This window comes from Falco rusticolus, chromosome 3 (genome assembly GCF_015220075.1).
Source record: "Falco rusticolus isolate bFalRus1 chromosome 3, bFalRus1.pri, whole genome shotgun sequence".
Classification (NCBI taxonomy): Eukaryota; Metazoa; Chordata; class Aves; order Falconiformes; family Falconidae; genus Falco; species Falco rusticolus.
The window spans coordinates 97,382,968-97,408,080 of record NC_051189.1 but is presented as its reverse complement, the minus strand read 5'-3'; the positions used below and the strand labels follow the sequence as shown (position 1 = coordinate 97,408,080).

Genomic DNA, 25,113 nt, shown 5'->3' with positions numbered 1-25,113 from the left:
ATTCTTGGTACAATGATTGGGAAAAGAGTTCTAATTTTCAGAAACAAAAACTTACATTTCAGTGGATGCCACTTAGACCTAGTGTTTCTTGATTTAAATTATCATGCAATAATTTTTTTATGTCCTTTTCATATATTTAAGGTGTACATTTTAAAACAGAAAAGTTGCTACAGAATAGAAAATACTGATTTTTGGATAGCTGCTGTTTGCTTGCTTGAGTTTATAGTAAATCATTCCCGGTGAATTTGCAGTGATAGTTGCTGAATGCCAGACTGTTAGTGTGACTCCTTGAGAGGTGCCTCCCTTACACTTCTGAGGTTGCTGAAATGACATCTGTTTGGACCTGAAAGATGAATCCTGGTTTTGAATCTGCGTTGCCATAGTGCAGGGAAACTTCCCCTAAGTGCAGTTGACTTGCGGTGAGTGCCAGAACGCAGGTAATGAATGAGCTCTGCACACGCAAGTCTGATGTCACTTGTCACTCTTCCGATCAGCACACTGGGAGGGACCTCATGCGGCCTCCTTTCTGGACACCCCAATTTGAGGTAGACCATTTCTCTTCTAGTTTCTTCCAGAAGGCTTTCTTTGTGTGTGCCACACACACATTGTTCAGGTTTGTGTTTCTTCACTTTCTTGAGTAATCCTGTCCAGAAACCATCTTGCCACAACAGCTCTGAAACCTTCAACAAAAGTATAGGAGAAGAAACTTGGCTGTGACAGTGGTCACAAGACAGAATGGACACCAGTCCCCTTATGTATAGTACTGATGAATGCCACCTTACAGATGTTTTGGTGTTTTGGTTTAACTTTCAGTCCCATCCAGATTCTAGATTAAACTGCAGAGCCTCTCTCTCCAATTGACCTGTTTCTTTGACCTCGGAACTCTGACACATTTTAAAGTGGATATCATTGTTGTGATGGATTTTTTTTGTGTTCAGTTTATTAAGGAAAAAAATAAACCCAGTTTCTTCTGACAGAGAGATGGAGAAGCAGCGGGCCAGTGATAGTCTATCTGTGCATCTTACTTTATAGTTACTGTGTTACATTAGAAACTGAGCTATGTAGTCTGGATTGGTATGAAATCTTAGAATTCCCCAACATGAAGTTAAAAAGTATTAAATTTAAAGTCTTGGGTTAGTCATGGGAATGGTAGCATCCTTCCCCAGTTTCTAGTTCATGAAGAAATAAGCGTGAAGGATTTGTTAACCCAGACCCTAAGTGCGTGCCCTCTTAGTTGGACTAAGATGCCCCTAACACTTGCTCTCTTTGTCCATAAAGGCAAGGGAGATGGTATCATAATATGCAGGAAACCATTGGAAAAGGAGTACCTGTTTTTAAAGACTTGATTTGTAAGATTTGGCCACCTTGCTCGTAAACTTGGTGTAATATTTTAAAAGCTGTATTCTCCCCTTCCGTTGAGAAGGAAAAAAAAGCTGGACCTTACATGAGCCAAAAGTGAAGAAGCGACAGCTGTAAGTTGTATTTAGAGAAATGTACACCAAAAAGGAGGTGAACCTATTGGAGATTTGTGGGCAGCGTTCATAAAATAACATCTCTGACTTGGTTTGCAGGTATTTGCAAGGGTAGACAGTTGCAGGTGTTGTATGTAGTTGTGCTGTTGGAATATTTTGGGCTCTACCGAGCTGGACTGTTAGGGGTGAGATAATGCCAAGAACAGACTGGATGAGCTGATGTCCTTTCTCTTGGTTTGTGAGGTTTCTAGGGATTATTACATGCTTTGCTCCTCGCCCTCCGTTTCCTCCTTCTTCCTGAAAGTGTAATGCTGGTAGATGTTTACCAAGCTGTTGCAAGAAAAATCTGGGAAAATTACAGCAAAGTGTAAGTTGCTTCACAGCTGTCTTGACTGCTGTTCTTGGTGGAGGCTGGAAGTAGATGAGTAGAAATACACTGTGCTTGGTTAGAGAGGAGGAAAGCTGGTGAGGGGCCCAGGGAGCTGCGGGCCAGCACGAGGGTTTGGGCCGTGCTTGTGCTTGTGCTACCTGGCGTGAGGAGGAGCAAGGCAAGGATGCGCTCAAGAGGGCACTGGGAGTAGCCCAGTGTGCTCCCACCGTCCTTCTGCCCTTTGCCATCAGGTTCGTCATCCATCAGCAGATCTCAGGGAAATTGGAAAGAGGGGTAGGATTCTCCAAGATAACTCCTGGCAAGTGGTGTGGCTGAAGTGAGGAGTGGGAGGGAAGCTGGTGGCCCTTCCCAGAGGAGCAGTGGCCAGGAGCTGGCCGCTGGGTGCTGCGTGCTGGCCAGCAGGGAGCACAGTGCCGGGGCAGCTGAGCACAAGGGTCCACATGCAGTCAGGTCTCATTAACTCAGCTGCTCACGGAGCAACTTGTTTTAATTAAGTCAAATTTATGTCTATGAACATGGTGTGCAGGATAAATCTTTTACTTTTGTCTCACTTGGTGCAGCAGCCAGGGAAGCTGCTCCGAGAGCGTCGCCTTGCCTGCTCCCTGCCAGCAGACAGCAGAATGACCATGTTTCCAGAGCAGCACCTGAGCCTGATTCTGATAAATGAGTAATTAAACAAACAGCCCCATTTTTATTGCTCAAATGCAGCAGCTGGGCCCTGCAAGATGCTTGCCTAAAATGGAGAGATGCTCATTCCATTTACTAATTGATTTCGCTTTGCAACTTCCATAATGGTTTTATTTTCAGCTACATGTAGCAATAGAGATAAGAGGGAGAGGGGGGAAAACAAAGCAAAAAGCAAGTGAAGCCATTTTGTCTCCTCCTTGCTGGGCTGGTTCCCCCTGTGCTGGCTCAGACATCCCTGCTCATCTGTGGGCTCATCTGTGACAGCGGGTTCTCCGGTGGGATGGGTGCCTGACTTCTTACCTCTTCCTCACCCCACGCAAATGGCCTAAGGAGCAGAGCAGCGCTGGGGTTAGGTAGTGGGATGGGTGCTCAGGTGTGGTGGCCTTTTGGACACGGTGGCCCTTGGAGCTCGCGTGTGAAGGCACAAGTGGGTGAGCAAGTCTCTGTTCCCGAGAAGTGAAATCTCGCCATCCTGTGCCCAGGGTGCTTTAGCAACCCGAGTTTCAGCTCAAGCAGAAATGCGCTTTGTCTGTTCTTCTCTTTCAGGTAAGTAGAGAAATACCCTAGCACAAGGCTGAGGGAGTGCCCCTGTTTGCAGCGTTGGTGATGCGCCGTGGGGCACAATGGTGGGAACCTTTTCTACAGTACAGCCACGCGGGTCTGCTTCTTCCCGATACCCTTCTGTGCTTGGTGTCTCCCCATCCCAGGCCAGGACCACTGCTCTGGCTACAGCCCCACCACCCTCCATCCCCAGTCCTTGGGACAATTTGTGAGCCCCTTTTTCTGGATTTCTGTTTCAATGTCTGTCTTTCCCTCCTTCCCTGGCTGTGGCAGCTCTACAGTGTGAGCACGAGCACCCACACCAACTACCTCCAGCTGTGCCAGGCGCTCTCAGAAACTCATCCCATGGCCTGGGTGGCTGCCGGTCCCCTCCTGAGCTTTGGCCCCTCTACAGTGCCTCCACCCCGCACAGGATGCTCTTGGGCAGATGCTAATGCCTGAAGCTGCAGCAGATGGGTCCCTCTCCCTGAGCATCGCCTAGTCCCAGTTAATTAACGTGTCTGGGATCTTAAAACTGTTTTCTAAATTAAAATAAGTTTTATTATGGAACCTGATTGTGGTGCCAGCTGCATCATGGATGGTGCTTTGTCCTTGACTGCTTATCCTGGACCAACCACATTTCTAAGTTATCTATGCCTTAACTTTTTTTTATCCCAACTTTTCTTTTTTAATTAGTTTTAATGTTTCTTATCTGGCTGAGGCAAGATAAGTTCTTTTTGCACTAGTGACCTTACTCCTTTGTTTTTCTCCTACAGCCCTTCCCTTCTCAGTCTTTCTGGAGGTGAATTTTTAGCTTTTTCCTTTCCCTTTCCCTTTTCCAAATGCCAGCAGTTTTCAAGTCAGAAATTCATTCTTCAAGAGGAGTGAGGGGGTTTATTATTACAGGAAGCAGGGTTTTTTTGTGGGGATCCTCTCTGATTGCCATCCCTGGCAAGAGTTACAGGGCAGAAACAAAAAAGGAGCAAAGGGAATGACTGGTTTTAAACTTAATGGTTTATGCTTTTTTGTCCTCGTTTTCATTGCCTTGGTCTTTATGTGTGTATTTTTGGTCATGGATCCAAGTTTTTAGCCAGTAAGATTTGCGGTAAAATGCACTAGATTGTTTAACAATTCAGTTACTTTGCAGCATTTTGATTTTCCTTCTTTTTCATCTGCATTTCAAATTTTTTCCAATCTGTAAATCACTTTCTACCTCTTCATACTTTTGGGACAGTACCTTTTTGGTGAGGTAGCAGGAACAAAAGGACCTCTAACCTAGGATGTGAGTATTTTCTCTTCCCTTTCCATGGTTGAATGTCTCAGCTTTATACTTGCACATTTTTTCCCTGCTATCCAAGACTGGCCATAGAAGGTAAACACTGGGGGAGCTAAATGAGATTATAGCATCACTTTGGTAACCTTTCTTAGTGAATGAGCAGTTGATCTGCCCATAATGCAAAGCACTTAATGTATTGAAGCATCTAAGAAAGCAAGCTACTAGTTCACCACTCAGAGTTCAATTCCCAGATAATAACATTTATTTATAGGGAATAAAGAGTTAGTTCTGCGATGGCAAAGTAGATATTGTCACTCAAAGCATGGTCTTTTTATTAACCTCAGATTTATATGGTTAAGTAATTGTTGTATTAGTAGCATTTCTTGAGTGGTAAGGAGGGGGAAAAAAAAGACAGATGCCTGTGAACAACGTGCTGCTTGTTTATTTATCTGTAGTAGGCTGGGGGTAGTAAATTGGCCCAGTGTCGTGCAGCTGTGAGCGATAGCGAGCTTGAGCTCAGCAGCCTGAAGCCTGAGATGCTGCAAGTCATGGGCAATACGTGCTGTGTATTTCTTTGTGTGTGTGTACGTCTGTTTGTCCTTCCCTCTGCATAGCAAAAGGTAGGGGAAAGATTTGTGCAGAAGTGCCCTGCACTGAATTTTGGTTTTCTTGATGAAGCCGGCTGACAAAAATTGTTGCTTTCTGCTGTTTGTTTATGTATGTCTGACTTTCTGTGGAAGCGGGACGTGTTTCTCCAGAACAGAAATGCATATATATTTAATGAATGCATAGCTTGGTGGTAACACACACAGAACCCTTGGACATATTTTCTTTTCTTAGTATGATACTGTTCACATTTTGAAATAAAGGAAAAATCTGCTAATATCCCCATTTCTACTTCGTTCTTCCAATTCCCGTAACATTTTAAATTAGAAATGTCATAAATTTGGTATGAGGGTAAAAGCTTGCTGCAAAATAAGAGAGGAGGCTATTTGTAAAAGGAATAATATTTAATCTATCTTCTTCATGGCCATTTTCCTAAACCCGAAGTAAACATGGTGAAATTGAGTGAATTTCTATTAAGCAGGCTCCTCTGCTTTCGTGTCACGTACCGAACAGACAATTGATGGCATATTTCCAGCTGGCAGAGCTGTCGAAAGGTAGCATGCGACTTCAACTCCATCTCCCCCCGCCCTTTCCAACACATGATTGTGCAAGTCTAACTAAAGTCATTGGAGAGTAAATATTCATTCAGTATGTAAAATAAAGAATAAATCTGCGAGTTGGATTCAGTGAGTAAACAGATTATCACGCTACGGGGTTTTCTTCAATACAGTGGGTACTTCAGACGCACAGATTTTTCAAAGCTGATGTGATGATCAACTTGGTATCGGCTACTGGAGTCGATAGGAAGTCTCATAAGTCTCCTTTTCGCTTTTTAGGGTTTGTTTGGGGGAGGAGAGGAGGGGCAGGAAAAAGAGGTTTGCAGAGGGTGTATTTCCTAGTGCATGTGTGGAAAACCAGCCCAATCAAACCTGTCATCTTTTTCAGAAATAGTGAAAAAATTCACCACATTTTGGTGGCTTTTTTTTTTTTTGGATTTTTTTCCACGTAAGGTACTTTGTCTGGGACTAATAATGATGTTTGCGTTTGCTGCTGGTTGTGTCTTTACCATGTTTTCCCAAGCATTAGCTGCTTGTATGAGCATTAGCAGCTTCTCACGGCCTTCCTCTTGTAAAATAGTGGGAGGTGATAATCTGACCCAAATAAATGATAACAAATTCAGCTTGCCTCCATGTCCAATGGGTGGATGAAATCCTGTTTTTCGACTCTGGAAATAGCTCTGGTACCCCTGGGGCTATTGCAGTGCCTGAGGGCATCGTAGCATCCTGGGAGCACTTCAGAGCAGACTGCAGCAGTGCTGTGGGTGTAAGGTCTGTGGGCACCGCTGGCTTCCCAGATTTTGACAGGAGGCTTACTGTAAGACTCCATGTTGGGAGTATATAGCTCTTGGTGTAGAGCATGCTGGTTGTGGGATATTTTAAGAGCAAGGTGCATTTCTCCAATGCTTTCCCTATGAACGTTGTTGCCTAGTGAAAACAGCATCAACCCAAAACAAGCCTTGTGACTGCCTGTGGTTTAGTTTAGTCACATACCAGAGACGAAAAATCATTGAATTGCTCTTTCCTGACATGTACTCCTTGAATGGAGTTGGTGTAAATTTAGTCAGTTCACTTTGTTGAGTATCAAGAGCAGTGTGATATGTAAATAAAGCTTTATCAGACGAGATAGATTTAAAATTCCACAGTTGGCAAGGAAGCGTTAGCAGTATAATATAATACAAATATTTACACAGTAACTTCTAAGTCTTCAATAAGTGCTTAATATTTGAAATATGTGTTGTGAAAACATTGACTGATTAAGCCGTACCATTGCTGCTACATCTGTATGCAGCAACTTGCAATAGCTGGGACGCAGGAGTCGCAGGGAGGGGTAGGTCACCTAGCAATGCAAAGGCATTTAAACAAGTCACACCATTTTTAAAAATAATAATTATTATTTTTAATGTAATTAGGATTCAGCACAATCTGCTCTCCCAAGGAATACCTAGCTCCATCCCTGTGTCCTGTTGGAGCCATCACTGTCAGAGGCTGTTGCATTCGTGTAACGTGGCTGGATGTAATCACGTGCCTGGTGCATCTAAGACCGCTCCAGCAGCAAAATCGAGCTACCAAGTTTGTGCCTGCCCACAACAGGGAGTGTAACCATCACTAGTCTGTCCCTCCTCCTTGTATCTGTCAAGGGAGATTTGATAAGGAATTGCAGTGGGCTGTGATGATGGATGGTTAATCTCTTGCCTGCATGCAGCCGCACAGGGTTGGTGCTGGGCTGTGGCTGGGCTGCTTGTTTTGGGAGCAGAGGCTGGCAGCAGAGGAGATGCTGACTTCGGGTGGGTGTATCTGCCGTGCCCAGTCCATCATTGCATTCGGCCTCCAGTTCCAGTATTACTCATGAGTGAACTCACAAAACAGTAAAATCAATGGGCTGCGAATTAAAATAAACAGAAACACAGCTCCTCAACTCACCTGGGTGATTCTGTGCTGCCACCTCGTTTGCCAAGAGTCTGCAAGAGCTGATCCGTGCCTAAAAATGTACTGCTGCTCCCTAATCCAGTCTTTGGTTTTGGCTCTCCCCTCTTCCTTCTTACTCCCCTCCCTCCCCCTTGTTTTTTTACCTTCCCTGTTTCACCTTCTGCAAGAGCCCAGCAGAGCTGAAAATGAGAATGGTTTTGGGTGTGCTTGAAGTGTGATGATTGGGTTGAGTTTATTGTAGGTGGGGTGGATATGGTCTGTCCTGCAAATCACAGACTTGATTGCAGTTAGGCATCACAAAACCATTACTTCTCTGTGGTATTGCTTGATGTTATGCTAGATACGGTTTAGCCGGTTTCTGGAATGTTTTGGCATAAACCTGTGGTTGATAAGCTCTGCTCTGCTTAGACCCCTGTGACAACTCCACTAAACCCATCCTTTTCCACAGAGAAGCTAACAGACAGCTTCCATCCAGCCCACAGTCTTTTCCCTAGAGAGGGGTGAAACGGTGTGGCTGGTCAGGCAGGAAACCCAGCCCAAATAACGAAATGCTGCCTCTTTTTTTTCCGACTGCAGCCTGATGCAAACAACAGGCACCTGGTGGTAACGATGTGTGGGAGGTATCTCACTCAGCCTGTGCTTTTGCCTGCTCTCTGGGCAGGTGCCATGCTGCCTGCCTCAGCCTCTCGCAAGGCTGCAGGTAGACACCACTGTGTGAGATGGAGGCCCGTAGACATGCCCTGAAATCCTAACTTGGCGTTTGCTCCGGCTGCTGCAGTTGTAGGAGGCTTTCATGTCTCTTGTCAGTTGTGCTGGTAACACACAGAGCTAGGTTTTGCCAGAGGAAGGTGAAGTAGCAGATGATTTTGTCAGAAGCTGCTGTTGGGAACGTTGCTCAGGATGGTTTAGCAGATGGGTGATGTGCTGTGAAGCTCACCCGTAAAGGTCCACCTCCACGGAAAGGCTGCGTCGCCTGCCCGTCCCAGTAACCGAACGGGGTGAATGCAGTGACCGAAGCTTGGTGCAGATGAAGAGGGGTTGGTGGTTTGCAGAGAGATGATGCAATTCTGGTACTGCTCGTGATGTTTTTGCAAGGCTAAGAGCAAATAATCTTGAAATGAGCTGGCAGTTTTATGATTGGTTTTTATGAGCTTTTATGATGTTTATAATCTGACATTGAACTCGCAGTTTAAGAGGTGAAAGGTTTAAAGGAACACAGTAGCAAAGGCGTACCACTAAATTTCTTCTGGGTGTAATTTTAACGTACATCTTAGATGCTTCCCTGACACGGTGAGTTTGCTGAAGTACGGGCGATACTCGGTGTGTTTCACTGAGTAAAACTGACTCCATTCTTACCACATGTTCAACATAGAGAAGAACCGAACAGAAAATGTGTTTTGCCTTCTCTAAGGAAAGGATGGGCTGGGGGTAACTGCCTTGTGTAGTGTAACTGCCTAGGTCCCAGAAGGCAGTCTCTGCATTTCCATTTAAATCCCAGCCACAGAAATACTGTACATTGTCCATTCCTGTTTGTTTTGTTGGGTGTTTTTCTGATACCGGTAAAAATCTGAAGTCCCCTGCAATCTTTAAACTGGAATCCTTAAATTATGACCCTTCCCCCATGGTGCTTTTGGAGAAAATGAATAATTTGGCCTGGTCCTTGTCTTGCCGTTCTGCATCCACTTCTTTTTATGGATGTGTGTTTCAGGGGTCCTGCCTGCAGTTGTTTGCATACGTACAGCACAAACGTGTTCTTACTTGAACTGTCTGTTTCTCTGTTTTCCTGCGTTATCTCGTATTGCTGTGCGGGGTGCAGTGAGCAGCAGGTTTGCTGCTGGCTAGCTTTTTGAGGTTTCTGTTATGCACAGTACTGTATTTGTCTCCTGGTTCTTTGATTTGTAATGTTTTGCCTTTGATTGCTGCAGAAGCTATAAACAAGCCTGTCAAAAGCCTTGTTTAGTGCGCAGATTCTGTGGGGGTGGCTGGCAGCCTCAGACCCTAAAATAGATCTAGCAATGAACTGAATGGCTTAAAATCCTGAGAATTTAATTTGATCTTTCTTGTTGCTTTAAATATTGGGACTGAATGAGGATTTCTCTAACAGAACAGAAGGTGAACATGTTGGTATGTGACAGTAATAGAAGAAGGGTCCAGACCTGCTGTCATTGAGATGCTTTTCTGCAATCAGAGGCTGGTCTCAGCCGCTGGGTAGTGGCTCATCTGCCGTAAGTCACTGTACCTGGGGAGGGGACCGCTGTGTCCTCTGATTTTACAGCATCCATGGTGGGGGTGTTGTTCTGAAGTGCTTCGCTGGACCCTGTTGTGGGATAGTCACTATAGGAAAACCTAAAGCAAGTCACTTACAGTTTTAGCATCTGCTAGCTTTGCAAAGGAGGAAAAGAAGGAGCTGCAGAATCACCCAGGGTTTGGGGTTTTTTTTCTCTCTTTATCTCTGTGCCCCCCCCGCCCCCCCCCCCCCCCTTTTTTTTTTTAACGTAGCACCATGCAGTTTGTAATATCATAGCTGTGGTATTCAGTTGTGGTAGTGTGAAGGTAACAATGATTTGGCTTCGGCGTGCCATAACAGCTGCAGAATTCATTGGAGCTTAGAAGCCTGTGAGTTATAGCTGTGATGCCATTTACAGCTTTTATGGAAGAGCTCTTAAATTTGTGAAATGTGTTACTTTTTGAAGTGCATTATATTTGTAATTTGAATTCTCTAAAATCCTGAGGGGGAAAAAAAAAAGCAGCTTTGAAAATCCCCCCTCTGCCTGCTAAAGACATGGGGAACTCTTACCAGGCAGGGAAGCAAGTCTCTTAAATTGAGTGATAGAACACATAGATGGATTTGTAAGTGCTAAAATGTCAATTAGTGCACTTAAAAGCTTAATGGTTGTCTTTGATGTGCTTCTAATATCTTCAGTAAAGTTTGAATGTTGCAATTGATCAGGGAGAGGAGGAGGGATGAGGGAATTGAACGCTAACCCAAACAGTTCTGGGGGAGTGGAGGGGCTTGTTCTCTGCAGACCCCCAGCTGCACAGACTGTGCCAGCGTGGGCACCTGGTACCCTGCCTGCCCATCGTCCCTGCCCCTGTGCTGTGCCACCTGGCACTGACCCAGCACCACCTGCCAAGAAACCTGCAGAAGCGAAGGAAAAATGATTGTGCCGTTATTTTGGAAGTTCTCCTGCAGACTTGTTGGTTTATTTATTTTCAAAAGGGGGGGTTGGGAGGAAAAGATCGTGGAGAGGTCGAAACTTGATTATGTGTTTTTCTTATCAGTTTAACACAGATCCGGTTGTTGTGAAACACCTGTGTGTTAAACAGCATTCTGTGCAATTAGGAAACTGCTATGTGGCTTCACTAATTCAGGCGGATATTTGTGTTGCCAGTAGCCATTAGCTCTTCCTCCTCTTTCATGTTTTAAGTTGTAGCAAGAACTGAAGCTTGCATGTGGCAGAGCAGCGCTTCAGCCTAGCTCTGTCTGAAATTCTTGACTTTGGTACCCTGAGCCATCTGTTGCAACTTCAATTCCAGGTAATGGCCTTTTACCCTCCTCTGGCACCAGTTATTGCGGGCCTTACTGGGATACGTCCACCTGATTTGGTACTGAGCAATTGCCTCATGGAGCAAATACCAGTTTTATTACTTGGTTCTCTGTGCTCCAAAAATACCATTATTTGTTTGCTGGGTAGTATTTTGGAAGTCAAATACATTTAATACTGAAGGGCGAGCTTGGTAAAGCTTTAGAGCGTAGTTTTTCACTGATTATATAGCTTAACTTAATGTAGAAAATTTGCTGATGTAACTAAACTGATCTGAAAATACATTTAGAGTCTCCTCATGTGTCTTCTGTAATTGGCTTACGAGTGAAGAGTACGGGTTTGGTTTAGTTTACTTCACTCAGCCTTAGCGGAGACTTCTCCCCCAGCTTTAAACGATATTCTGCCAGTCGGGAATGTAAACAAGGACAAAATGCACCTGATAAATACCTCGGGTTTTGGGTAGTACATCAAGCAAAATCAGCTAGTGCAGTATCAGCGTGTCCATCCCAGGAGCCTGTGTCGATACGACTGATTTAGTTCCCCATTCACTTCAGTAAAATTGATTCAGTCCCCAGTATCCTGAGATTTCCCAGCAATAGGTTCAGCACGTTTGGCCCTGTCGCTATCCCTCCTGGGTTTAAAGATTGACAAGATGGGTTGGTGGTTCTGTTTTTTTGTTTGGTTGGGGTTTTTTTCTTTCTTCCTTTTCCCCCCCTTTTTTTTAATCTTTTAAACCTGGTGATTGCCTTAATGATAGGCATCTCTTAGACTGACATGAAAGAGGAGGAAACAGAGTTAAATGTTTCCAAGCCAAGGCAAGGGGCATCTTGCGCCACCCGGACCTGCTTGGGGTCAGCTCTGTGCAAACTTGGAGGTCCATCACTGGGCAAGTTACCCCACGGGTAGATTTTGCGGTGCGCTGGCTTCAGCAATGCCACTTGCCCCACTGCTGGCCATGGTCCTCTGGCAGAGCTTTGGCAGTGGAGCTACTTATGTGAATGTGCGCTACTGCAGTGCCATCGGAGTGACTCAGATGAGCCAAGACCTCCTGCTTCACTCTCGTTAAACCAGCCCCAACCCATTTGTACTGGAAAGGTTTAAATGTAAGCGAGGCGCTCTGCTTGGTGCAGGGTCATCCAGCAGGGATATGGTGACCTTCCCGAGTCTGCAAGGGGATCTCTGTCCCCAGCCTCAAGCCTATGAAGGCATCACATTCCTTATGGGCACAGCTATATCAAATAATGTAGCTAAACTATATACATTTGGGGCTAGTGTACTTATTTCACTGAGGGAGCAATGTTTTATATTGGCAGATGCACATTTTTGCTGGTATATAATGCAATACTCCTAGAGAGCAGATAGATGAGCAGACCTTTTCCTGTCCATAGGCAAGGCTTCATCATCCGGGTACCAAAGTCCTACCAAAGAAATGATACAAGAGCTGACCTGCTGTTGTACACATGAGGATGGATGCTAAACATATCAATAGTACTCCAGCTGCTCTAAAATATTGATCCCACTGACCTTTCAGACACTCTGAAATGGCAAAACCCCAGATCTCTTAAATTCCTGTAGAACTGTTGAAGGCAAACTCACAACAGTTGTATCTTTCTCTCTTACCTACTACCTTGATGCTGTTTTGGCATGCAAAAGTGGTTAGTATTTTTCAAGTAAAGGATCAAGCTTTCAGTTTGAGAGTGGAAAAAGGTCTTAAGATAATTAGTATTATGCAGCCGGATCAGATTAGCCATATTAAACTTCACATCTGTAGGCGTTATTAACAGACATTTAAACTGCAGAAAATGCTTTTTTTTGGACCATATTCATATGGTTGCATCCTGAAGCTTGAACACCTTATAAAAATATGAACTGAATCAAAATGAAATTAATTAGAAAGAATATATTTGAATTTAATTATCTTGAGCTGCTGAACAGTCTTTGTGCATACTGGGTTTTATGTGTCTGTCGGAAGTGTACTTGGTGGAGAGTTTTAATTAGAACTGGAGACAGAGTAAGAATATTTGGAATGTGAAATTTATAAATGGCAGCGATTTTCAGCTAGGAGCGCAGTGGTTTTTTTGGAGCTCTCTGCCATTTCTCACTTCTCTTTTTCCCCTCTTCTTGATAAGCTACATTTATGTTGAAAATTCATACCAGATCCTGAAAAAGAAGAAATCCTGGTGTGGCTCTTGGTCTTTTGCACCATGATCAGAGTTGTCATATCTGCAGCTGCAGGAGACTTTTTTACCTTTGTGTGTTTAATGGCTCATACTACTCTGTTGTTTGACGGTGCTATTTAACTGTAAAAGTGCAGGTCTGTGGATGGCACAGGACATGTGGCCGCCTTGACTACTGTCTCAGATGTTGGACATGCCAAGGCTCAAAGAGCTGATTTGGCAGCTGCCCAGCAGATTTTTATAAAGGCTCGGTTGGTGGCCAGAAACCCAGGCTGTCAGAGTTGTGTTATGCAATAAATTGTTTTCCAGCACAAGTTTCTAATCCAATTTCAGCTGTAATTTTTAGTAGTCTGTAATCAAAGATAAATATACATTATTTCACAGCGTTTCAGAGAAATGAAGACGTGTCCCCCATCAGGTTGGTTTGTTTGTTTTTCTTATAAGGATTTAGACCTGTTCACCTACATGGGAAATGATGCTTGAACTATTTTGGGTTTTGGCCAGGAGGTGTGTATCTGTATACAGCATAGCCATTTGAAGGTAATTCGATGCGCATTTTAGGAGACGTTACTTTTTTTGAAGAGAGCACCGAGTAAGGAGCCTATTTATCAGGTCAGAGCTTTTGCTTGGGCATAAACTGACTACAAATGATGGTCAGCCGGAAGGTTGTACCTTGTCAGGCTGTGCCCTCCCTGAAGTGTTGCAGCTCCTGTCCCTCTAATAGGTATACACCCACCCTCCCCCTCAGTATATTTCCCTTTCACTCCCCTAAAGTAAATAATTCATCGTGAAAAAAAGGGGTATGGTTCATCTGAATGCAATATGAGGGATTTGGGATGTACAATAGTTACATTATACAACGTGATTTTAATTTCCTCAATACCATCTGAGATGCTTTCCCTTCCTTACAGTGGCACCATGGTTTGGTGTCGTGATGGGCTTGCAATTCTCCAAGCGTGGGTTGATGCTGAAAGGGGCAACCCTGTCTTTCTCCTCCAGCAGTAGCTCCCATATGGCCACGTGGCTAGTAAGAAGGGAGCTGATCTGGCTGAGAACAATCATTTTTCTTGTCTTGGGCTGAGATTTTGACTCTTTTTCCTAAGTCAGGGTGGCCAAATGGCCACATAAGGGTTAGTGCAGGCATTGGGGTTGGGCAGGTGCATTCGCTTAAGCCAGTTATGAAAACTGCTGCCCCAGTCTGAATAATTATCTTGTACCTTCACACCTCTGTCTTCCAGCACTCTGCCACTCTTGGCATTTTGTGGCTTCCTGCTCCATGCTGCTGGCTCTCATCGGAGCCTGAAACGCTGGCGCTTTGGTAGCAAAGTAGTTGAATAGATTCCTGGTCTGGTCTAAGAAAGTCATAGCAGTGGAATCACTGCTGTCAGTGAGATGGTTTGAGTTGAAATCCTGCTGTAAAAGTTAGGAGACTTTAGACCTGGCTTTACTCTGAATTTGTTTGGGTTTAGCCTTTTTTAAACATGTTTATCTTGGCAGACCACCAGGGGAAACAGTTGATGTCTTGCAAGCTTTCGCTAGTTTCATATTGAGTAGTAGTTTTCTAGAGGTGCAGACACAACACCGAGGCCTCCCAGTTTATGTGAAAGAAACAGCACACCAGCCCACTACTTTTAAATATGTCATTATTTTTTGGCCTAAGAAAACTATTTCTTGATGCCTCAATTCTGGGAACCTGTATAAAAACATGACTCGCGTTGTTTGGAAATTTCGACTGTAACTCCTCTACTCCAGTGTGTTTTTGCAAGAGCAGGTTGAAGCTCACTGGGCTCAAAAGTGCCCGAGGCCTTTAGTGACCCAAAAACCAGAGCGTTTCTCTCCCATGCTGCTGCTCTTAGAAGAATTCGGTCTGAAAGGAGGGAACACAGTCCCAGTGCCGCAGGAGGTGGCGAATGAGCGCAAATCAACAGGAGATTGCAGGGGGTGAAAGCTGTAGGAGAAGTGCTAAAGCAGGAAGAAGAGGTATTTTTATTTTCCTCCACGCAGCCTTTGCCATGCTAACATCAGTTCTGCTAGTTGGGGGCTGTAACATAATGTGAGTTCTTTGGGGAAGTTTTCTGGAAGTAAGAAGGAAAAAGTCACTGTAATTACCAGATACGCTTAAATGCTATAACAGAACCATTAATAAAGAAAATTTCCCCTTTCTTCATGTTAGTTAGCACATTTTAAAAACATGACCTATTTTCCTAAACTAGACAGAACAGATTACGTTTTCCAGAAGGCATGAGTCACTGTACTATAAAGTCTCCAAGCTGTATCAATCTTCATCAGCTTAAGCCATTCATGAGGTTTTCTTTTTTTCTCACTGAATATAAGCAGTTTGTTTTAAATGAGAAACTGCTATATCGTCTCTGGATAGTTAAACTTGATTAAAAGGTTAAATATTAAGTAAGTGTGAACTTTATTCTGAGAGGACAAGGGAGTGGAGGGACCTTGATAGTAAGCAAAAGACAGCAAGAATGTTATTACAGTGGGTATATATGGGTATATCCAGTTTGCACAGTGCTCTGCTTGGTTGTAAGAAGTCCAAGCAGCATGATAGCTGCCAGGAGGAGCCAAAAATCTTTATTTATATAGCTTCAGTTGAATATATTAGAGTCTGATTTCAAATCATTACCCTGGAAGTTCAAACTTTTGTTAGGACTTTCTGCTGAGAAGAGCTTCTGCTACCTGGTCATGGGATGGCCCGCTTGCACCTGCAAATTATGGAGAGGGAGTTTGCACCGATGGGCTGACAGCAGGGGCTTCCTCTGGGAGTACAATGTGTGTTTGGGGTGGTGAGAAGGGACTTTGCAATAGAGTGGAGACCTCTGCTAAAAGAATGGGGGAAGTACACAGAGCGATATAGTAGTAAGACTTTGCACTTTCTCATGAGGTTCACGCCATGCCATGCGTATACAGAGGAAGTGGGCTTTGTAAATGAATAAGCGTGCTAATTGCACTGAGCAGTGGTAACTTGCCCAAGACTGCACAGAAGATCTCTTTCAGTGGCAGAAGGCTTATCTAGGTTTCCCACTAATTTCTCTTAGGTCTGGCTTTTAGAGAAAACCAGGTATAACTGTTTTCCATTGATAATATACAGCCAAAAGGCAAAAATCTGTTGCAGGTCTTGAATCTAGTAAACAAACATTTCCATTTTGGTCCTTGGGCTGAAAAGTAATTTATATGATCTCTGAAAACGTGTTGTCTGTTTTTCATGCAAAAGACAGATTTTTGTTTTGTTGCTAACTAAACAGAGAAAAAAACCCCACCCTTTGAAATAGTTTTCCTTCAAAAATATCCTTGAGTAAAGGGTAGAAGCTTGTGGTTTATTTTTCCCATTGCTTCAAAATGACCTTCTTACATCTGCGGGAAAGACTCTCTGGGGGCTGTTGAACCATGAAAGCATATTCATTTAGGGCACTGGGTGCCACAGTGATTTTAACCGAGCATTGGCTACAGCACTGGAAAAAGAAAAAAGAGGGGGGTTGTGTTTTGTTGTTTTGCTTTCTGCAACCTGGCATGAAGAATGGGGTCAGGAGATGCGTGCTTGGGAAAGACCCAAAGAGAGAGCTGGAAACTCGCCAGCCACACTGAGTCATAACACACATGCTTGTAAGTATCTTTGTACCTTACAAAGTCCTGACTTCTCAAATAAAACCATCACTGCTGTTAAAGTATTTACATAAAAGTAAAACAAATAGCATGGAGTGCTGCATACATTCTCCCTTGTTCCAGCTCTGGTTTACCCTGTGGACTGTGACTCCTGTTTGCTTAAGGCAAGGCCGGGCCAGGCTGAAAATGCTGTATCTGGCGATGAATGAACGGAGAAGCTAGAGTCATGCGTATGCGTATGCTTCTGCTGCTGCTTACGAAGCAAAGCAGTGTGCAGCGGTGCCTGTGACTTCAGACTTGACGTTTCGCCTACCCAGGAGGTGGCATGAAGCCTGCCTCTCTCTTCGCTTCTGCGTGCTTTGCTTTTTTTTAAGAATATGAGTAACTTCAGAAATAGGAAGGCTGCATGTAGGCCACATGTGCAAGCTAGGCAGCTGAACCACAGTGGCCAAGGACCTCAGCTGTAGGTGAATGGTGAAAGGTACAGGGGGTGCACATTTTGATTTCATTGCAAATGCATACACGTTACATATTGATGCGCATTATTGTCATGAAATGGAATGACGCACTTCACTTGTAAGAGAGAAGTAGCAATATGGTTATGGATATTTTATATCTATTTTATAGCAATTTAACAAAGTTTGATAGCAAAACGCAACAGTGGTTCAACAAGATTGGATGGCAAGGTATAGTCAGTTATTTACTGTGTAGAGGACAGGGTCAGACAAGGTTGTCAGGAAGACCCTCCTGTTGAGTCATGAGGTTTGGGAAGGACCCCCCTGCTTTCAAAACTCCTTCTCAGAAGGGAGTTTTGATGCAGCTGGATCGAGACTTAGTCTCAGGCTTGGTCAGTGGTTTATGTCTAAAGGATTATATATGCACAATCAATCCTTTGTATCACTTAGCTAAGATTTCAAAGTTTAGCATGCCATTAATCACTCACCGAGAATCTGTTGTGGCAAGGGATCTCTCAGCTTCGAGTAGTAACTTTGAGAGATGGCCCCACTCGGGGGGAGATCCTGGCATGCAGCCCACTGCTGTGCAGGAGAGCTCAGCGGGCCCTCGGCTGGCCACTGTTTATGGAGTACAATAATTTATAGTCATATTTGCATACTGACTACAGAAGTTAGTTTCTTTCAAACTTGGCTTGAATCAGACCTGGACCAGCACTGTGGTTACGTGGGCCCATTGTTCAAACCAGCCCTTGGCTATTGCGTTGTTATCAGTCTCCCCTAAATCCACTTGGAGTCGATGCAGCCATCACCGCGACCAGACCCATACATTACAGCTGCCACTGATAGTTATCACTTGAGCAGGACTACAGGGAATGAAGGTCAGGATGGTGGTGGGGGAGAGAGCACACCATGACAATTATTTGTAGATATCTACATAAATTTACATTGATATAGGCATTATATATTTGCATTATATATTAATATGTATATATTTTAGCTTACATACACACATTAATATATATGTAGTGAAGATTTAATGTATTATATGCACATAACAAAACTACACACACACACAGGTGTGTATATATTTATTTCTTCCCAAATGAGCAGTATGCAGCAGCAGGAGCCTGCTGGACTTTTCTACAAGCATCACCTTCATGACTGTAGAGCCAAGAGCAAGCTGCCAGCCAGGTAGCGTGAAAGAGAGCTGCTCTGCTACCTGATCCACGGGGTAGCATCCTATGCAGGAATGACCTGCGTAGGTGAACAAGGGCTGTGTGCCCTTCTTCCCTGTCCCCTCAGACTGAACTTGCTGAGCTGTTGCTTGGCTGCCCTGGTAGCTGAAGTTCAGATATAAATGTACAATGTGTGGTTCCCCGAAATGGTGTAACAAAGAAGGCGGCGTGATTAATTTTTTTTAGCAGTTTAAAGGAAATGATGCAGTTCTGTTTCTTCATTCTGCTCCAGGGCTTCCCTGGTTGTTTGTGTCTGTTACTTTTTTACTAAGTTTATAAACTAATCTTATTGTCGGATTAAGAGGCAGAAATTATCTCAGCTGACCTGCACAGCGAAGGCTGTGGGCTTGCAGTGATGAACCTACAATTTAAGATGTTATTCAGTCTTTTTTTGGGTCTAAGTCAATAACGGACAATCCATCAGTTCCCCATAAGTAGTTTCAATGGCTAATTACTTGCACAGTTGCAGAAATTGTTCTTTAATTCTGTCTTACATTTTTCTGAATCCGAGTTCCAGCTGTTGGATGATATTATACCCCTCTCTGCCAGCCCTGAGAGCCATGTATTATTAAATTTCTGCTCCCTGTGGAAAGATTTAAAGGCGGCGATAGAGTCAGTCCCTTTGAGTTTTTTTTATTTTTTCTTTCAGTTTGATTTTGAGAAGTTACATAGATTAAATTCCTCCAGGCTTTCACTGGAGTGTATTTCTAAATGGTTCTGGGTACGCTTGTGTATGTTGTTTTGCTAAAGCGAGATGATTCCTGCAGTCGGTGGTGGTGGGAGCACGGAGTGGGCCGCACAGCGGCTCTCCCTCCCCGGCGTGACGAGGCAGAGACGATCTGACCCATGTAATTATGGTTAAATGTGTCGGGAGCTGGAGCTGCGTTGCCGGCGGAGCAGCGGCTCAGCTGGGCTCCGACTCAGCTGCTCTCCAGCTTGCGGCTGCTTTTGTGCTGCAGGCTCGGGGGAAGATGCTGCCGATGATTGCAAAACCCTTTTATTGCTCCTGCATATGGAGCCGTGTGAACGCGGGTGTTGGCAGTGGCTTCGCCCCTTATTTTTGCTGACCTTGGATAACACGGCGTTGGGGAACTTGAGGACCTTTTTCCAATTGAATGGTGGGGAAAGCCCGTGACAGGGCAGTGTAGGCAGGGCAGCGGCTGCAGGCATGGCATGGCGGGGCTGGTGGGGGCTCTGGTGTGGAGAGACCCCCTCGTGATGCATTTCTGTTGGCAGTGCTGCTGTTGCAGAGGGGGAATGAAGCTAATATGGTTCATCTCGAGTTTTACAGCTCCATGAATTGAGCGTGGTGTGAAATGTTGCCGCTTTGCTTCAGGAGCTGCTGAGGGAGGTCTGTGCTCCTGCCTCCCGGCACCCATCCCCTTGCCCATGGCACTGTGGCCCGGGAAGGTGGGAGCATCTCCTGCAGCAGGGCTGGAGCCTCCGCCTGGCACCAGGAAGACATCTTGGTGGCCTTATCTCTCAGGAAATAAGGTGCCGCATTGCACGCCATCCTTTGGCTTGTCCAGCAGGCTGTCTGGGGAGTGGGACGTGACTTCAGGCTGTTCACAGCAATACTTCGAGAGGGTGGCCTAGGCCAGAGGTCTGTGGGTGTGGGGACCATCTCCTGCCCTCCTGCAGCAGGGACAGCCACCAGCCTGTCCCAGGGCACAGGCTGCACTGGCCAGCCCTCGCTCACCCACCACCATCGGCCACTTGGTCGGCACATGCTGATTTTACAGATTGATCCTGTCAGAGGGTTTCACCCTGTCGCTGCTGAATGCTGCCCTGTGCTCCTCGGAGCGAGCTGTCGTGACAGTGGCTGGAAGTGGGATTAATTTCTGTAGGATTCTCCCCCCTCCCCGGCATTTTTAGCATGGATAAAAGGGCCAGTGGGATCAGGAACCAACAGGTGTTTTCATGCTGCTTCAGCTCCTCAGGGACTGCGGGATCTGATGGAGGAAGGGATCTGTTTGTGGCTTCAGGATGGGCCTGATGCTCCGCAGGAGCTTGGCCCCAGGCTGACGGGGGCTCGGGAGAGCGGCACATCTCTGAGGACACCTTGTCGTTGGGCATCTTGTGCATGCCTGGCTAAAAATATATAAAAATTCAGAGCGATGGTTTTGTTGCCTCTTGTGAGATTTTCTGTGTAACTCATCTAGGCTTTGAGAAAGGAGCGGTGTGGTGTGCCTGGCCAGAGGGCTCTTTGTCCTCTGCCTCGCGTTTGCTGCCTGTTATATTGGGAATCTGTACACTCGCCAGTGAAGGAGCGAGCGGTGTCCCAGGACTGCTTCCATAGTGCTGGAGGTGCTTGTGGCCGTTCCCTAACTGAGCGTGATTGCCTTGAGGATTTAGCAAGTAGTTTCTGTGAAAACAACTGCGTGATGGTCCCACCAGGACCTTGTCGGTGGGAGCATAAATGGGGAGGGCATCTTCGGGCAAGCTTTGTTACAGTCGAGCAGCCTGCAGCCCTCTCGTGTCTGGTGTCGCTTCTGGTTAGGGCTGAAGTTGTCTTGGCAGCAAAATGGTAAGCCGGAGTTTGTGTAAACCTCTGTTGACAAAATAACTGGATGTACTAGTCCTTTTAAAACGCTTGCCTGGAGATCTTTTTGTTTTTGGTTGCTGTGGGTGTTGGGTTACAAAGTTTGCTTTCTTGGCCCGGAGCTGCCAGTGCTCTAAAGCTCCCTGGGCATAGCTCAGCCTTCTTCAAAGTATAGTAGCTTGTCCCTCGTGTGAAATGCACATCCCGCTGCCAAAATGCCGGCTGCTTTCACTGTACTCATTGTGTTGCCCCTTTTTTTTTTTTTTTTTCTTTTTTTTTTTTTCCTTTTTTTTTCTTCTTCTTTTTTTTTTTTTGGCCAAGTAATTTGTCATACAGTCTTTTTTTTTTGGGGGGGGGGAAAATGTTTTTGATCACAATTCAGCAGCTGAATGCCAATATGTCGCGAGAGGAGCAAAGAAAAAGCTAACATTGGTCACCCTAAACTATGGGAGGTTTTGTTTTATTTTGTTTTGTTTTTTGAAGTTGATGGTGTTGGTCACTGCTTTGACGATCGTAAACTCTCCTGCCTCCTGGTGGGGATCGGGGATGGGGCTTTTGGGGTTCCCAGTGCGGCGTGGCAGTGTGCTGTGGTACACCTACCTAAATAAGGTCTACCTAGAAATGTTAATCTTGCTTGGCAGTGATGTAGCCCTGGAGGAATTCAAGGGCAAGAATGCTCAAATAGTGATTTTTTAAAGACCCTGAGACAATTATAGGGCTTATGAAAATATGATGACTTACCTGATCTCACTTGTGTCTTTATATCAATTTGCTGACTTAATTTATTTGAATGCTAAAGGCTTTAGGGAAATGCTTTTCCAGGGAATTAATCTTTTAACTAAAGCAAGTACTAAATATGACATACATTAATATTCTTTTTGACAATATAGCATTTGTCTCCTAAAAATAAAGTAGAAAACATATGCCCCGTGGGCCAAATTCCACTTGGCTTTATGCTCAGATAAATTCAGAATAACTTCATTGTTATCAATGTACAACTTCACTGTAACACTGCAATAAATGTAAATTACTAAACCAGAGGGAAAAAAAATCCTGAGCCAAGAAGCACAAACTAAGGCCAAAATGGCAACATGAGAAGTTGGTTCACAAAATTTGCCTCTTAAATTTCTGCAACATTCCATTTAGTTGTTTTTGTTTTTGTTTTTTTCCTCCCTCTTAATTATCTGGGAGAGCACTTCCTGGCTGTGATAAATTTCTCCATAAGGGATTCATTATGAGGATTATAATAAATAAATTTCACCTCTTGTCTAACACCTGGCACGTGGCTACTGCTGTCTGCAGGATAAAGGGTTAGGGGGACTGATGCTCTGATTTGTTGACAATAGTTATGTTTCTGATCTCTGTTAGAGCTGATCAAGTTTAGGTTGCATTTTGTTACACAGTATTTTTTTTTCAGCTTCTCATTTTTTTGATTAAAAATAATCTGTGTAGCCCTAGACTTCTGCGTTTTGTTTGTTTTAGTTTTGTTTCAGAAGCATGCAACTAATGTCTCCTTTCCATTTCCGTCTTCTTTAGGATGACAGCGATGGGATTCCCTGGTCAGAGGAGAGGGTGGTGCGGAAGGTCCTTTATTTATCTCTGAAGGAGTTCAAGAACGCACAGAAGCGGCAGCACGGTGATGGCATTAGCGGGAGCCTCAAGGCAGTGAACGGTGAGCTGCCTCTGCGGTACCGCTGGAAGGACTCAGTCCTTTTCAATGCGGTTCTTCTGCTGTAGCAAGGAAGGAGAGCAGTGCACCATCTGGCATGCACTGTGCCCTTTTGATCTGCACGGAAGAAATTGTTTCTGAAGTGCTTAAAATGCCTGCCTTGACGGATCCATATGTTTCAGCTCCTGGTGAACCAGTTGAGATGGGGATCAGGGTGGAGGGTAGGTGTCAGGTGGGAGGACAGGGACAGGCTGCTGTTCGGTAGAAAAGGAGGCTCCTCTGGTCAGTCTGCTCCCTGGTGTGCTGAGTACGTCAACAGAGAAGGTATCCATTGAAAGGTGGTGGGCTGCAGTTACCTTGGGGAAGGACAGTCGGGCAGAATTCACCTACTCTGTCATCTAGATGCAACAGACTGGCTAACCAGCATCTGTATCTCTGGAGTGTTCCTAGTCCATGCTGTCTTATTGTCCAGAGGTGAAGTAGCATAGGATCTACATCAAAAGATGTAATGGGCTGAGAGGACACAAATGCTGGGACGTTGGCCTCCCCTAGTTTAGCAGTTCACAGAGCAGTTTATTCAAAGGTTTTGAAAGGGAGATGCAGACAAGCCTAGATGACAGGGGCTTGAAAGGAGTTTAATTTTATTTATTTAATCCTTTGGCCAATTATTATCTGTTGTTCCCCCTTCCCTTACAGCTTGCTTAAAAAGGCCATGGTGTCCTGAGAGGTGAATATAAAGTGTGTCTCTTTCAGATTCACTCTCTGACACAGGACTCTTTCTTGAAAAGGCTTTGTCATGCTGGCTTGAGCCTTGAAAGTGATGACTAGCAGGATTCAGATTTCTGGGCAGGCTTATGGTTTTCTCTTCACTCACAAGAGCTTATTTGTTTCTTTATGGAGGTTTATGGCAGTTCTTTTTAGGCATGTGCATAGCTATACATGTGCTAATGCATTAAAGCAGCAGCTGGGTGACTGCTTGGTAGGTTATTCATATTTATATGTAGCTTGTGTTTCTGACATGGTGAGTCAAATTTCACTGCATTTTCACTGAGTGTTATTGCCAACAAGGCAAAAACCTAGGGGAACGGCTGAATAACTACAGGCAATGTCATAAAGTTACTGTATTGCATAAGCAGTTGCAAACTCCTTCATGTGATTAAAGAAGACCTCAGACTTCTGAGTTCAGTAATAATATCAAATACTGATCTGATGGGAAGGGGCGTCTAGCTTTAGCAGCAAGCCATTAAAAAGCTTGGAGGTGTACACAAAACAGCACTGGCTTTTTTCCCTCCAACACCTCTGCATCATTGATCTTCTGTCAAACACAATTTCTCTTGGAAAGTTTCTTATTCCATTGTGGGGGTTTTGTTTAGTCAAAGGAAAAAAGTCTAAAGGCGTGAAGCACAGTAATTGTGTGTTAGGAGGCTTTGATGGTGTGCCAGGTTACAGGATGACTGAGGTTTTTATGGTGTCTGGTTTCTCCAAAGGCAGCTTAGATAGAAAGTGAGTTGGCTGGGAATGTTGTGTCGATGCAGGTACCAGACACAGAGTATGCCACTGGCTTCCTCTGGCAGTGGCAAGGCTGTGTTTTTGGAGCTTGCCTCTCGCATTGAGAACTGTAGCATCCAGTGCTTTTTCTCCTTCATGGAAGTAGGTGATAAGTTCTTTGGATGTTGCTTTTTTGCTTGTTTGTTTTTGGTGGCTTTTTTTCTTTAAGCTGGAATGATATTCTGTGTTACCCTTTCTGTTTGCTAAATGGTTCTTTAAATGTCTTGTCTCAGTGCTGCTCTGTTTCAACAACAACGCTGTCCAAAAGCTTTTTTATCCACTGATACTTGGAAGAATGTTTCATTATACAGAGAAAAAAGATTTGCAAAAGGGAGGAGGATTGATATTGTGTGGTGACATTAAGAAAATCTATTTAAACATACAATTTGTTCTTTACATCTTTTAAGAAAACATAGCGGTTTATTTTCAAATCCACAGGTCTCTGTGGACTGAGGAAAAAGCAGGTCATCCAAAGAAATTACTGAACTACTTTGAATTTAGGGAAAAGTAGTATTTTAAGGGTGAGCCTTAGATTTATGATTTCATACTGTTGGAGTGAAAAATATTTCCTTGCATTTGGCCATTGTTCCCACATGCAGGCCACAACTAGTGTTTCTTGTGTGTTACTCCAAAAGGTAGCATGCAGTTAGATACAGGTTTATGTGAGCAACCTCTTTATTAATACTCAGCACCCATAGCTCTGGGGGAGGGGGCAAGGGGAATCTAGCTGAAATACCTTGAAGTTAAATGTATTTAGTGCCTCTGTAAAGCTGGCCTCCCCTGGCCTGAATTCCAGTCAGGGTGCTGCGCTTTGCAAACATAAAGGAAAGTGTAGGGTATGTGCTGCCCAACCCTGTGGATATCTCTAGTGA

The 25,113-nt window shown here is 44.5% G+C and overlaps 1 protein-coding gene across 3 annotated transcripts in view; it reads left to right on the top strand.

Moving 5' to 3' along the window:
• Positions 1-25,113, top strand: part of JARID2 (jumonji and AT-rich interaction domain containing 2) — a 226,813-nt gene that overhangs the window by 75,774 nt on the left and 125,926 nt on the right. For all 3 annotated transcript variants that reach the window (XM_037379184.1, XM_037379183.1, XM_037379185.1), the window contains exon 2: positions 22,561-22,696. In XM_037379184.1, the coding sequence (XP_037235081.1) occupies positions 22,561-22,696 (136 nt within the window). The remainder of the gene's footprint in view (positions 1-22,560; positions 22,697-25,113) is intronic.